Below are 14,650 nucleotides of genomic sequence, written 5' to 3'. Positions count from 1 at the left end.
CCCCCCAGTTACACACCCTGTTTTACACACATAACCCCAACCCCGATGTTTAACCTAGGAGCATGCCACTGAGTCGAATCCACCACATGGCAAAAGTGGGGTAGGAAAAGATGTAAGGCACAGGCATACCAACCACAGTATTAATGACATTTCAACTGAGACCGGATGGCCAAGCGGTCAAGGTGGCAGCCTATCGCTCTGGGGACCGGGTTCGAATCCCAACGGATCGAAAAATCCCCAGGAATTTTTCGGGTGGTGATCCATCCGGATATGTCGGGCCCCGTCCCTCACCACCCGGTCGCCCCATTGTGGGCCTGGCCGAACCCATAATGGGCTTGCAAAAAGAGGCCCTCTTAGTGCCCAGCTAAGGCACAGGCATACCAACCACAGTATTAATGACATTTCAACTGAAAATGATGTAAAGGCACACTTCTCAATATACAGGTTTTCCAATAGATTCTAAAATTTGGGATCTGAAATTATAAATTTAAAATGCCACTTTTGCAAAATTATCTCTCTGAAGATGATTCAAAAGACATGCACTTACTAATGCATCTTCCTAAACATTATATTCTTAAATAAAGCAGAATTTAAAAGATTTTAAAAAATTGAAGATTCAATTGTGAATTACAAACATTAAAATAAATCTTGTATAAATGTAGTAAAATTCAAATGTTATACTTTACAAAATCTTTTCAAACACTATATTAATTGTTTTCTGTTTTGTATTATGTTAGGATTTTATTTCTTCTTAAAAAAATGACATTTAATTGTCTTTGACAGAAATATAGATTTTATAAATCTACACCAATAGCATTTTATCTACAGATTTTAATATCAGTGTTTGACATTAAATTTAAAATCTGACATTGTCAAACGTTGAGATTAAAATCTGTAGGCATTTTGAAAAAATTTTACTACATTAAAAAATAATCAGAATTAAGAGAAGAGAAATATGAACTTGGATATTGCATCTAGAGATATTTTCATAATGAAGATTTAAAGTGATAGTTGTATGTAGCAGATAAATTATTTCTATTTTATAAGATTTATATAACCATCAAGTCTAAATTTAGATATTTTTATAATACAGTAGAGCATTGTTTATCTGAATCAATTGGGGACTGGTGTTGTTCGGATAACTTATTTTTCAAATAACTGATTATGTATGAAAAAATATATTAACCAATCTCATGTTGAAATTTTTCTCCATTGTGTTGCTTCACATTGAATTTTCATCAATTTTAAGCATAACGTAAATTTTTTAAAATAATAATTGTGGTTATTGTATTGTTAAAAATCATTTCTTTATTTTGTACAAACAAAATAAATATATTGAAAAATATAAAATCAAAAAAATTATATTTTGGAAGTTAATCTAGTATCAAAAATGTTTGATTCAGCACGACACAGTCCGACTGGAATGCTTTCGGTTAACTGACGTTTTGGTTGATCAGCTTTCGGATAAACGATGCTCTACTGTAATTCAAATAGAAAATTGGATAGCATTTTTATATTTTCTTTATAAATAAATTATAGATATGAAAGTAAAACTTAATCACAAGAAACATGGCTGGCATTATTACATTTAATAAATATGGCAGAAGGAAAGACAAAAGGCAAAGTCCTAACTTTGCAACGTCGTATTTATATTTTTTATATTTTATAAATATGAAATATTGACCATACTGCTTTTTAAGGTTACCAATCTTAATATTTATTTTAAAAACATTTTTGACTCATTTTGAACCATTGAGCCATCTTCAGTTAAGAATAGTTATAAAGTAATGTAATAAAGATAACAATGTTTTTAAAATAAAATTAAGTTTTATAAGCTTAAAAAGCAGTATGATTGATACTTGTTTAATTATGGTGCCAAGTTTTGTGAATCATAATTAAAAATATCAATATTATAAATTTGCATTTTAACCATATAGATATGTAAGAATTTATATGCAAATTTTTATTTGATATCTGATTTTGATAATAAATGAGCATCATTTATGAATTTACAATAAAAATTATTTATTATTATTTTAATAAACAAGGTAAGATAGATCATTATAACATTTGGCTACATTTTTGATTATTATTTAAAGGATATATTTTAAAATTATATATTTAGGTAAATGAACAAACAGAATCAAAACCTATTCATGAAAGACACAAAGGACATCATAAACGTTCTGCAAAAAGTAAAGAATTTTCAGCTAGCACACGAGAAAGAACACTTGATTTTGAAACTCCTTATAATATTTATAGATGGAACTCTAAACTGTTTACTCATCATGGTGTAAAGAAGGCTGAAGCTCTTTTAACATACGAGAAGTAATAATTTTATATATTTTTAAATATATTTAAATTATAAAAGAATTTAAAATAGTACTTTGGTCATTAATTAGCTTAGCAGATGGATGGAAGTGGCCAGCTAAATATCTTCCAGATTCAATGTGGGAAACAGATAAAAAAGCTTGGCTACATTTTGAAGGAGAATTGGAAATAGAAAAGGGAGAGTCAGACCGTTTCCATCGCCATTCAATTGGGAGACTTAGCTCTCCTAAGAGATCTGTTGAAATAGTGACTCATAAAATGAAAACACCTGAAAATCTTCATCTTCAGGCTAATGCTACTGTTCTAGAAAAACCAAGTGGTAAATTTTTGGTAAGTTAATGTAATTTTAATGTACTTAAATTATTTTAAATTTAACTTTAAATAAGTATATAATATATTTATTATCTTGTTAAAAATTTTAATATTCTTACAACTGAATAGTAACAATTTGTTTTAAGTATGGATTTCATTACAGTTATATTAAGAATTTTAATTTAAATAATAATTTTAAAATTATTTTATATTCTTTTGTGTGAAAGATAAATTTATCTTTGAAAATGTTGATCACATTGTGACTTGTTTCTCCTATTGTGTCAGTGGATATGTTAAGTAATATAATTAATTATATATAGTAGATACCATTCATACATATTAGATTAATGAATGAAATACTTAGAAATTTTTACTCAAAACTGACTAAACTTAGTACTGAAACAAACAATTTTGACTTCTTCAGTAACAGTAATGAGAATATGAAAGATTATAATTATAGACAAAACTAAGTATAAGATTGACAAATTGTGTATATTTACATAATATTATGATATATAAAATATTTTTAATATTATATATAAGGTTTTCATATAGAATGTTTTTTAACTATAAATTTCATCATTTTTAAATAATTACAGTACAATCTTTGTAATCTGACATATCTGGTATTGAAACAGTATTGGATTAAGGAGATTGCTCAATTATTGGAAGTAAGATGAATTTAATGGCACATAAATGAATTTGTCAGTGTAGAGTCACAAACACAAGTTGGACTACTGATCAAAACATTCAAATGTGCTGCTGTTGTAAGTAAACATGTTGCAAGTTAAGTTCAGTGGGAAATTGAAGTAACTGTGGGAAATTTAGTGAAAGGTACAGTACTTTTGAGGTACTGATTTTGGGGTACTGATTTTTACATTTACACAGTATTTTATTATAAGAGGTTGAATTTTTTTGAGCAGCCAAAGATGAAAAACCTGACATTCTTTAATACACTCCTTAAAAGTGAAATCGTAACACCATTAAGGCATGCACATAGCCACATGAAAATTGCAGGACTGGTAGAGGTGACAGAGATATGCAAATGATTAAGTTTGTGTATACATTGGGTCATGTGATATCTAGTTTTCGACTAGAAAAACTAGCAGCCAGCTTGGATCATAAATGCTATCAGCGATAGTTCACAGTAGTCAAACTTTTGAAAAAACAGAAAATGCCTCAGAGGCAACAGCAAGCTGAATACCACAGCTAATGGCTAGGGTACAAGACTGTGTCTTAAAGCTGTATAACCTCAGTTTGTCAATGTATGTAGTTGCCACACATGTTAGTCACAACATGAGTACTAGTGATGTGTGACACAATGGATGCAGGAACATCTGCAAACACACTGAAGATGGAGTGGGTTGCACTGGCACACGACAGAACACACAGACTTGCAGATTTGCTGAACAGCCCATGATGAACAAGTCCTGTTGCTGTCAATGAGTGAATCTGTATCCACCCAAATCATTCGCAACAGGTTGCATGAAGTCAGACTGCATGCACGGCAACCAGCAATGGGAGTTGAAATATCTTAGTGTCACTTTGGACAGGACTCTGTTGTTTAAAACACATCTGATGAATCTTCCTGCCAAGGTCAATACCAAAAACAACATTCTCCAAAAGTTATGTGGAACTACATGGGGCTCTTCAGCATCTACCTTACAGATCTCTGCTCTTGGCTTAGTTTTCTTTGCAGCGGAATACTGTGCACCAGTATGGATGAACAGTGCTCATATTGAAAAACTAGACACCCAATTAAATAATATCCTGTGCATCATAACAGATACTATTAAATCTACTCCTATTGATTGGTTACCTATTTTGAGTCATATCCCCCCACCAGTACTCTGAAGGGATGACACTCTGCTCATGGAATGTAGGAAAATATTGTGCAATCCACAACTTCCAATTCATCAGGATATCAATGACCTCAACATAAATCAACTTAAATTGAGACATCCCCTCTCTTAAGAGCTAAGTCCTTGAATTCCAGCAATTTCAACCTTACTGAAACTTGGAAAAGGCTATGGGCCGATGTCTCTCTTGGAAAGTTAACAACTCCCTTGTATTATAAAGCAAGCACCTGGTTTTGAATTATCCAGAAATTTTTGGAGCATGTTGAATAGAATCAGACAAAACATGGGATATGCAGAGACAATCTTTTTAAATGAGGAAAAGTTGCATCCCCACAGTGTGATTGTGGTGCTGAAAGACAGACTATACATCACATTTTGGAAGATTGTCCAATAAGATCTTATCCGGGAAAACTGAGTGACTTCCTCATTGTGACTGAAAGTGCTCTGAACTATGTTTTTGACTTAGATTTACATTTGTAATTTGTGTTCTTTTTGCTTTCTGCTCTTTTTACTAACTAGATATGTAGCCCTACACTAAATAAATAAATAACAATGGGAGTGCCATTAACTTCTTAGCATAGGACTGCATGCCTGGCATTATGTCATCATCATCACAACTTGACCACTGAATGGCATCAGGTATTGTTTATGGATGAATCCTGCTTCTGTCTGTGGAGGAATGACAGCTGTGGATGGTTTGGCAGTATCCTGAGAAATGCTACATGTCAGCCCTTTTTGTTGAGTGTCATGCCAGGCATCATGTTCAATCAGCAGACTATGCACATTCTTTTGTGGTGTTGTGATTTCACTTTTGAGGAGTGCATTATGCCATATTTAGAAGGAAGATGTTCAAATTTAGTGGGAACTGCAGTTTTAACTAATGGGAAACTTGTATGTCAACATGAGGGAAGCTTGTATAATTCCCTTTAGTTAGTGAGTTTGGCAACAATGCCATTAACTCTCATGAGTCAACTAGTGTTGAATTACTGAATGTTTTCAAACTAGCAAATGGCCAGATTACCAAGATTGTATTGTACTTTTAAAAGATAGAGGAGAATTGTGTAGTCGCTTTCTCACATCAAATCATTTTCAGTATTGCAGTCAAAAATCAAAATAAAATTTGTACAATACATTAAAAGTATTGTTGAAAAGTCTGCAAATCTCAATACTGAATTACTCATTGAAATAATTCAATATTCTGAATTAAAATCAATGCTGAATAATTTAGTATTTATAATTCATTATAAATGTACGAAGGTCATTCTAAAAGTAAAGAATGTTTGTTTCTCTAGATATTTTTATTTAAGATAATGAAACAAAATTTATTTTACAACAGATATGATACCTTAGCTATTTTTTTACGTAGTCACCATACAAATTTAAACATTTGTCATAATGTATCACCAGCTTTTCTATGCCTTCTGCACACTCAGTTACCACCAAGTTCTTGAACCAGCCATTAATGGCTTCTTTCAGTTCATTGTCACTTCCATAGTGATTCCCAGCCAAAAAGTCCTTCAATTTTGAGAAAAGATGGTAATCACTCAGAACCAAGTCCAGGCTATAAGGAGGATGTTCAAAAAACTCCCACTTAAACTGCTGAAGCAAGTTCTTTATCAATGCAGCAGCATACAGACGTGTGTTATCCTGAAGAAGCACAATGCCTCTGGACAATGATCCCTTCTGTTTGTTTTGAATGGCGCAGCGTAGTTGGTGAAGGGTCTGACAATAGCCCGCTGCATTTATGGTCTCCCCTCTAGGCATGTAGTCGACGAGTAGGATGCTCTTTTGATCCCAAAACACTGTAGCCATAACCTTTTTGGTGCTCGGAATTTGTTTGGCTTTTAGGTTTGGTCTTGGTAGGGATCTGGAATGATGCCATTCCATTGACTGGTGCTTTGTTTCTGGAGTTTTATGCGAAATCCAGGTCTCATCACCTGTAACAATGTGGTTCAAAAACTCCTTGCCATCCTTGTTGTACTGACTGAGAAAAGTCAGTGCAGCTCTCATCCAATTTTGTTTGTGTTCATCTGTCGAAACTCGAGAAACCCACCTGGCACACACTTTTCTGTAGCCCAAATCACCACTAACAATGCCATAAAGAGCTGTTCTTGAAATTTCAGGAAAGAATGAGCTGAGTCTATCAATAGTAAAACATCTATCCTGTTGAATTTTTTCCTCAATCCTTGATTTCAGTTCGTCAGTCACAACTGAAGGCCAGCCTGAGCATTCTTTGTCATGAATATTCATTCACCTGCCATTAAACATGATTCGCCATTTTCGAACTGAAGCATCATTCATCACATTACCATCGGTTATCTGTCTGTAAATTTCAATAGGGCAGACTTTTTTCACATTCAAAAAGCATACAGTAGAACATTGATTATCCAAACCAATTGGGCACTGGGGTTGTTCGGAAAATCGATTTTTCGGATAACCAATTATGTACGAAAAAATACATTATTAATATAGTATATTAGTATATCCCATGTAATTAGTATATTAGTATATCCCAATAATAGTATATTAATATATCCCACATTGAAAGTTTTCTCTATTGCATGTCACTTTGCGTTGAATTTTCATTGATGTTAAGCCTAACAAAAATTTTTATAATAATAATCATGGCTATTGTATCATTAAAAATTATTTCTTTGTTTTGTACAAACAAAATAAATATATTAAAAAATATAAAAACAAAAAAAATTATACTTTAGAAGTTAGTCTAGTATCAAAAGTGTTCGATTCAGCACGACACACGTCCTGACACAGTCCAACTGGAAAGCTTTTGGTTAATTGACATTTTGGTTGATCTTGGTTGATCGACATTCAAATAATCAATGTTCTACTGTATTACACTATGAACTTCACGCTCGGCGAGATCTTTAATTTGTTGTCACACATTTCAAAGTCACACTATAAACAGTAAACAATTATTGCGGCTCACTGTTAGCATCAGATTGGCACGTAAAAATGGAAAGGACCATGACATGGCATTAGGTTGTGGTGGAAGAACTGTGCATCTTGTCAGACCAAAACATTCTTTTCTTTTAGAATGACCCTCGTATTTATGAGTTTTCTTTGCTATTAGGATTATTTCAAATGATTAAAATTTCAACAATGAAATGCTTCTGTAATTTGATTTTGTGTTTATAAAAAATTAAATCTTTAGAATAAGTTTGTTTTAAAATAATTTAAAGTGAAATTATTTAAAACTTATGCAAAAATTTTTTAAAAATATATTATAATGTATTGTTAAAATTACTTCAGATAATGCAACTTTTGTTTTGATGTAGTCATTCATCAATGGATCTTATCACCGATCAGAATTCAATGCTAGAGGAACCTGGAAACGTGCACATGAATTTAAACTTGTAATTCCAAGATATTCTTGGGATATTCGAGCAGAAAGAGAAATTAGTGATTCAGAAAGTTCTTCTTCAGCTGTGTATACTAGATATAGAATGGTTCCAAAAACTGAAGAAGGAAAATCATATGTAAGTACTACATTTATTTATTCTTTATTAAATAATGAATAAGTACAAAAAAATTTTATTGATTATATGAAGACATAAAGTAATGTTCCTCTTTAATAATAACTATTTAGGTTGGTGAACCAATTCAATTGGATAATTTCGATTTAGAAGAAGTACAGATAAAATATAAAGGACATATGAAGCATAAACATGTAGAAAATCAGTTATTACCACAAAAATTGCGTGAAACTGATTACATCAGAAATAAAGATCAACGTTATCCAGGAGTTGAAACAGTCATAGATGCTTCCTTAAAGTTTCCAAATGAAAATAAAGAAGAATCAATAACTGTAAAAGGCCATTTATTAAGGGTGTATGAAGATAAACCACGCTCATTTGACATTTTTAAATTGTAAGTAAATAAGTAATATATATATATATATATATATATATAACTAGCTGCAAGTACCCTCTTTGCTGGGTTTTTTTTGTTCATATATTTATATGTAATATAGTTTTTTTTTATATAAAAGATGTGTTAAAAGACTTTTCTTTTTTTTTTAAACTTTTTAATTTTTTTTCTTTTTTGTACATAAATATCTTAGATACTAAGTATACACAAATATCTTATATATACTAAATAATTTTATTAAAATACAATCTTATACACTACATTTGATGTTTTGTTGTATGGTGCATACACAAATAGATTTTCTGCTTGTCCGACACATGAAAAAGCAACATAAAGCTGACCATGTGAGAAACGAATTCTATCAAATTAACTCCGCAATATTGGGAATGTTTGACCTTGTGCCTTATTGATAGTCATACTATAAGCTAGTCTCACTGGAAATTGTAATTGTTTAAAACATAATGGCAAATCATTTGAAATTAATGGGATTCTTGGTATGAAAACAAAGTTTCCTTTTTCTTTGCTGGTTAGGATTACTGCCTCAATAATATTGTCAAGTAGCTGTTTTATGCATAATCTTGTGCCATTGCATAATTTTGGTGAATTAAAATTTTGTAATAGTATAACTGGCGATCCAATTTTTAGCTTCAATATATGCGAAGGCACACCAGGTGGATTTAATGAATTTAAAAATTCTGTTGGATAGTTCTGTTCCCCCAGTAGCATATTTTGTATCTTTTCATTTATTTGTTGCACTACATTATTCTTTGTAGGTAAAATTGCTTGCTCATACAACCATGTTTTATCCAGATAGTTTCTTTCTATACACGGATACACTTTTTCAATAAGTTGTTCTTCTGTATCTACTGTGTTGCACAATTGTTCTGTTAAAATAAGTTTACCAGTGTGTGGATCAAGGGGATAGGCACCATTTCCAATTTTCAAAAGATTTTCAGCAATGCTTGTGCTCTCAGATCTCCTGTAATTATTGCAGACATATTTTCTGTTAATGATAACTTTTCAACACGATTCCAAAACATTAATTGCTTTAAACATGCATTTATTTCATCAGCCAGTGTTGATTTTGGAATTACCAGTAATGTCTGTTGAAAATCTCCTGATAGTAGCAATAAAATTCCTCCCATTAGTCTTGTATTTTTCCGAAAATCCTGTAATATTCTATCTAGTGCTTTGAGTGATTTCCTATGGGCCATTGTATATTCATCCCATATAATGATTTTGCGTAGCAATAAAATCTGACCAGACTGTCCAATTTATGTTCTTTCAATTGTACCTCTAAAGACCTCTTGGTTGCACCCATATACACCATTTCTCTACCAAACCTGCCATCCATTATAGTGACTTTGTAGACGCCCGGTAATCTATTTTGGTTTGGACAGTCTTTTCCATTCCTTAGCAGGCCATAAATGGTCTGACATCTCCTGTATGCTACTTTGATTTCCCATTTCTTTGAAATGGTGGTATATATTGTTTTTGGAATCAGGTTATATGTGACTTGGACTGTCAACTTGTCATCTACATTTTTCTTATTATATCTTTCTTCTAGATCAGACATTACCATCCTCTTACGCTTGTAGTTTTCACTTAACTTATGCACAAGGTTGGTGTACCCACACTCCTCTGCTATCCTTTCTATGTTATTTATTTCCTGCATTAATGCCTGTGTTGTGGAAGAATGTGTGTATGCTCTCATGACTAATGTTCTGAAAGCCGCTACTTTATAAGAAAAGGGATCACATGATCCTATTGAAATGTACGTTGTGATTGCTGTTGATTTTCTATACACTGCTGTTTGTATGTTTGATCCTTCAAAAACTATGTCTATATCCAAAAAGTGAACCCTGTTCTGGCTATGTTGCTCAATCTCAACCAAAAGACCATAGGGATTGTTGTTCATTGCATGTATAAAGTCTTTCAGATCCAGCTTCATCTTCCAAAAGATGATTATGTCATTGTTGTATCTCCTATAGTGGATAATATTTGGGAGGAAATTAGGTAGGGTTCTGCTTTCCAACATTCCACCACCAATTCGCAGAGGTCCCCGGATAGTGGACTACCCATAGGAACACCTCTACCTTGAGCGTACATCTTCCCTTTAAATTGGAATGCCAAATTATAGCATGCCAAGTGGGCCAGCTCCAATATATCTTGGTGCATTGTTCTATCTCCTATTTATTCAAATAGAAAGTCCATAATCATGCAAAAACATGGTGGAAGTTTTATTGATGGGTACAAGGATCTGAAGTCCATCACAGTTGCGTACATAGGGGAGCAATTAGCTTAAGTTATTCCAACAGCTGTACCAGGTTAGATATCGTGTACTGATAACCTTCTAAGTGAATGGCAAGTATGCTGTGTATGTACTTCTCTAATTTGCATGTAGGTGCTCTAGCTTTGTCTACTATGGGGTGCATCTGCTGCCCTATGAGTCTTAGCAAAGGCAATTAGTTTTGGGATGTCGGAGGCGTCCATTATTATGTCTTTCATACCGAGTCTGATGGCAAGCCTTGAATTGGCAAAATGCTTAATCCTTGAATTCATCTTATCCACCCAGTTCTGTTCAATCTGAGAGCATCGAAAACATTAGCACATTAAAAACGAATTTTGCTCCAGTTAATTGGTTTCAAGTAAGAAGTTTTATATTTCAACTCAGTGTGTTAGAAGGTTAAATAAATATTTTAACTTGAAATTTATCAGATTGTCACAATCCAAATATATTTGATAAATATAAATACTGAAATATAAACATTAGTTGTCTTAAATGTTACAATTTACAATTAATATTGCAGATTTAGAAATATTAATATTATGAGAAAGAATCTGAATTACATTGTATATAAGATATGATATTTAATTTTATACTGAAGGTAAAAAATTCTGAAGAATTATTTCTCTTTAAGTTATAGAATATAATCAAAAGTCAAATTCTATAGTATAGCTAGCCTTATATCTAAATCACTGGATTAATCATGTAATTTATCTTTAAGATTAAATTTAAAGAATAAGGAATTATCTTTTTATTGAAAAATATTTTTTATATTTTATAAAAGATAATAATTACAATTCTTTTATGTTGTTTCATGAATAATTTATAAAAATTTAAGTTATTATGATAACTGTTATATTCTGTATTTTAAAATTTAAATATAATATTTTTTCCTAATATTTGCATTAACTTTTTAATTTAATATTTTTTTTTTATTAAAGTGGCCACCAGAGACCTGTAGGATCTGAATTATCACTTACAGGAGTTAATACATTAGCTAATATGCGAAGAGAAATTAAAACAGTGACAGGTTCTAAGCATGACTGGGTTAAAACTTTAGTAATGCATAATGATGCTATTTATCGTGGTAATGAGAAGAAAACTGACTATAATCTTAACCTTCTATGGGGTGAAAAGGAAAAGTGTGAATATATAGATCTGAAGCATGATTTCCAGTCTTCATTTTACAATTTTGATTCTACAATTCTATTAGAATGTAAACCAAGAACTAAAGCATATAATTTGGAAATTAACATAAATACTAATTCACCTGAATGGGATATGCTTAATTCTAAAACTCGTCGTAAGTAATGTAGTCATTATTTTAAAATAAATTTTTAAAACTAAAGTTGCATTTACACTACACATAAATGAAATAAGATTTGGTGGAAACTTAATTATCTGAACGTGAACTTGATGGTTCAGGTAAACGAAATTTCAAATAATCCAAGAAACTTGCTTGTTTTTGTTTTGGGTACAACATCAAGCACTACAAAGTTCCATAAATGATCTTTTATTAAAGAAGGCATCAATATACAATTGTCACAATTAGTGTTACCACTTGTCCGGTTTTCACCCGGACAGTCCTGGAATTGACTCACTGTCCGGGTGAACTATTAATTTTGTCCAGGAATTTCGTAGAAATTGTGAAATTACGATGAAACAAAGTTCTTGCAAATATTGTTATAAATTTACACCATTTGAACAACAAAAGACCTCACACTCACTGAAACTCATCTGCCATTTCACCATGTTACTCTGTTTATGCTGACGTGTGATACGCAACCTGCCTCTTGACCTTTATTTTTTTTTTGCTTGTATGTTACTCCTACACAAGTCCCTAGTCCCTAACTGTAACTGATTTAGAACCAGCAAGCATATTATTCTTTGCATTATAAAATGACATTGCGCATTCGTCAGGAACTTCTGTTCGAACAAATCTGACCTGCCATCTGGGTCAGCAATTTTGTAAAGGTGGCAACACTAGTCACAATCACTTTTTCACATTTAGTTTCCTGCACATTGAAAATATTGTAACAATGAAAGATTAAGTTTATCAGAACCTACAATGAGAATACAGGACAGTAATGATGTAATGATTTCCAGTTATATGGAGAGTTGGGATGCTACACATGTTTTTTTTAACCATTTTGGATAATATTTAGTTTCAGATAATTGGGTTTTGGATAATTGAGTTTCCATTGTATATGAAGTAATTTTGCCTAATTAAATTTATATAAAATATTATAATATTATTGAATATTATGAATGAAATATAATTCATAATTTTAAATGTGATTCATATTTGAATTCAAATTGAAAACTAAATAGAATTAATCAGTATTTTTAATTAGATCTAAATAAACCTGAAAATGAAATAACTGTTTTTAAGTAGTGAGTCTAATTAAAATCATTAAGCAAAAGAACATTTCTTTAATTCACTAGTCTTAAGTTTTGCTTCATTTATCTCATAATTTGATATTTAAATGTCTCGGTTTTCTTAATATAATAAATAATTAAGGTAAATTCATTCAAGGTAAATTAATCTGAAATATAGAGTATTCTAAAAGTAATGACCCTGCCTTTCCATTAAGTAAGCTACTTATTTTAAAAACAAAGTTTATCTTTATTGTATTTAAATAATTCTCTTCTTAATAAAATATGTTAGTCTTAGCAACCCATAGCCTCAAAATACTGATTGAAATGCCTTCTTCTGGATGCCGTTATGGATACCATATTCTTGTGTTTAGGTCAAAATATGATTAAATATATATATACAAATTGAAAGTAATGATAACTAATGGATGATTGAACAAAGATATACATAGAAACTTACCTAAATATATGTTAATGGTCAGTATTTTAAATTGCTGTGTTGTCATCTTGGATATCAGATTACAATGCTTGTTGTTCAATATCCTCATCATGAGTTTCATTATTATTGGAATACTCTTTATATATAGATTTAAAGTATTAAAAATATTATTTATTAACTTTACTTTTCTTTGATTATTTTGTTTCAGAGGTATTCTATCTTGAACGTCATTTAGAAGGATGGGAAACAATGAATTTTAGTCACCCAGCTATTAATATAGATGCAGAAGGAAAAATTGGAATGGATTTTGAAGGTCCATTTTATGACAAGAAATATCATATAAAGAGCAAGGTATTATTAATAAATTCTTATCATCTGTTATTAAAAATTTTACATATATTTCTGACTGATATGAAAAATTTACTCATTTCTCAGAAATATGTATAAAAAAATTTTCACATTTTATCCTATGAATCAAAAAATATCTTCTACATTTTAATTTAATATAATTTCAAATAAAAATAAGAAAACAATATTTTAATGGAGAAATAATTAAAATTAAAACGTAAAACATCTTAGCACTTTTGAGTTACAACACTCATCAACAGAGATGCTGAAATACCCAGTTATAAAGGTAAAATTTAGACATTTTGAATGAATTTTATTGACAAGAAACTTAACAATGATTACAATAATATTTGTAGGTTATCACCATCAATATCAATCACATCTCACCATCTTAACTGTAAACTTTCAATCCTATGAGCATAAAATGACTAGGGGTTTTTCTTTGAAGAAAGCCTTGAGTGTCATGTATTGTCATTGAACTACATACCAGCAATATTGTCCTGCAGGGTGCAAAATAGATGTTAATCAGTGCTAATTCTGGGCTGTAAGGTGGATGAGGTAGAACCTCCTAGCTCAGACTGACTAGTTTCTCAAAGGTCATCTTTGCTTTATATGCTGGCATGTTGTTATGGTAATATTGGACTTTGTCAATTTTTGGATGAAGTTCTTTAATCTTGATGTTTGCAGTACAGCTCTTTGTGACAGTGATATTAGTTGGAAGCAGCTTTATCATGATAACACCAAACAAATGCATATCATGCCTTCTTCACTAGTATCAACCTTTTGACATTTGCAATAGTTGGTTGACTT

At 31.3% G+C, this 14,650-nt stretch overlaps 1 protein-coding gene across 1 annotated transcript in view; it reads left to right on the top strand.

Moving 5' to 3' along the window:
• LOC136987426 (uncharacterized) overlaps positions 1–14,650 on the top strand; it is a 77,512-nt gene that overhangs the window by 43,931 nt on the left and 18,931 nt on the right. The window contains exons 21-26 of the mRNA XM_067285161.1: positions 2,126–2,328; positions 2,403–2,661; positions 7,799–7,999; positions 8,110–8,390; positions 11,619–11,980; positions 13,701–13,843. Coding sequence (XP_067141262.1) covers positions 2,126–2,328; positions 2,403–2,661; positions 7,799–7,999; positions 8,110–8,390; positions 11,619–11,980; positions 13,701–13,843 — 1,449 coding nt within the window. The remainder of the gene's footprint in view (positions 1–2,125; positions 2,329–2,402; positions 2,662–7,798; positions 8,000–8,109; positions 8,391–11,618; positions 11,981–13,700; positions 13,844–14,650) is intronic.

Source organism: Centruroides vittatus, unplaced genomic scaffold (assembly GCF_030686945.1).
Source record: "Centruroides vittatus isolate TY-2023 unplaced genomic scaffold, ASM3068694v2 scaffold_2003, whole genome shotgun sequence".
NCBI lineage: Eukaryota > Metazoa > Arthropoda > Arachnida > Scorpiones > Buthidae > Centruroides > Centruroides vittatus.
The sequence above is the reverse complement of the archived record's forward strand: the minus strand, read 5'-3'. Positions and strand labels throughout refer to the sequence as shown.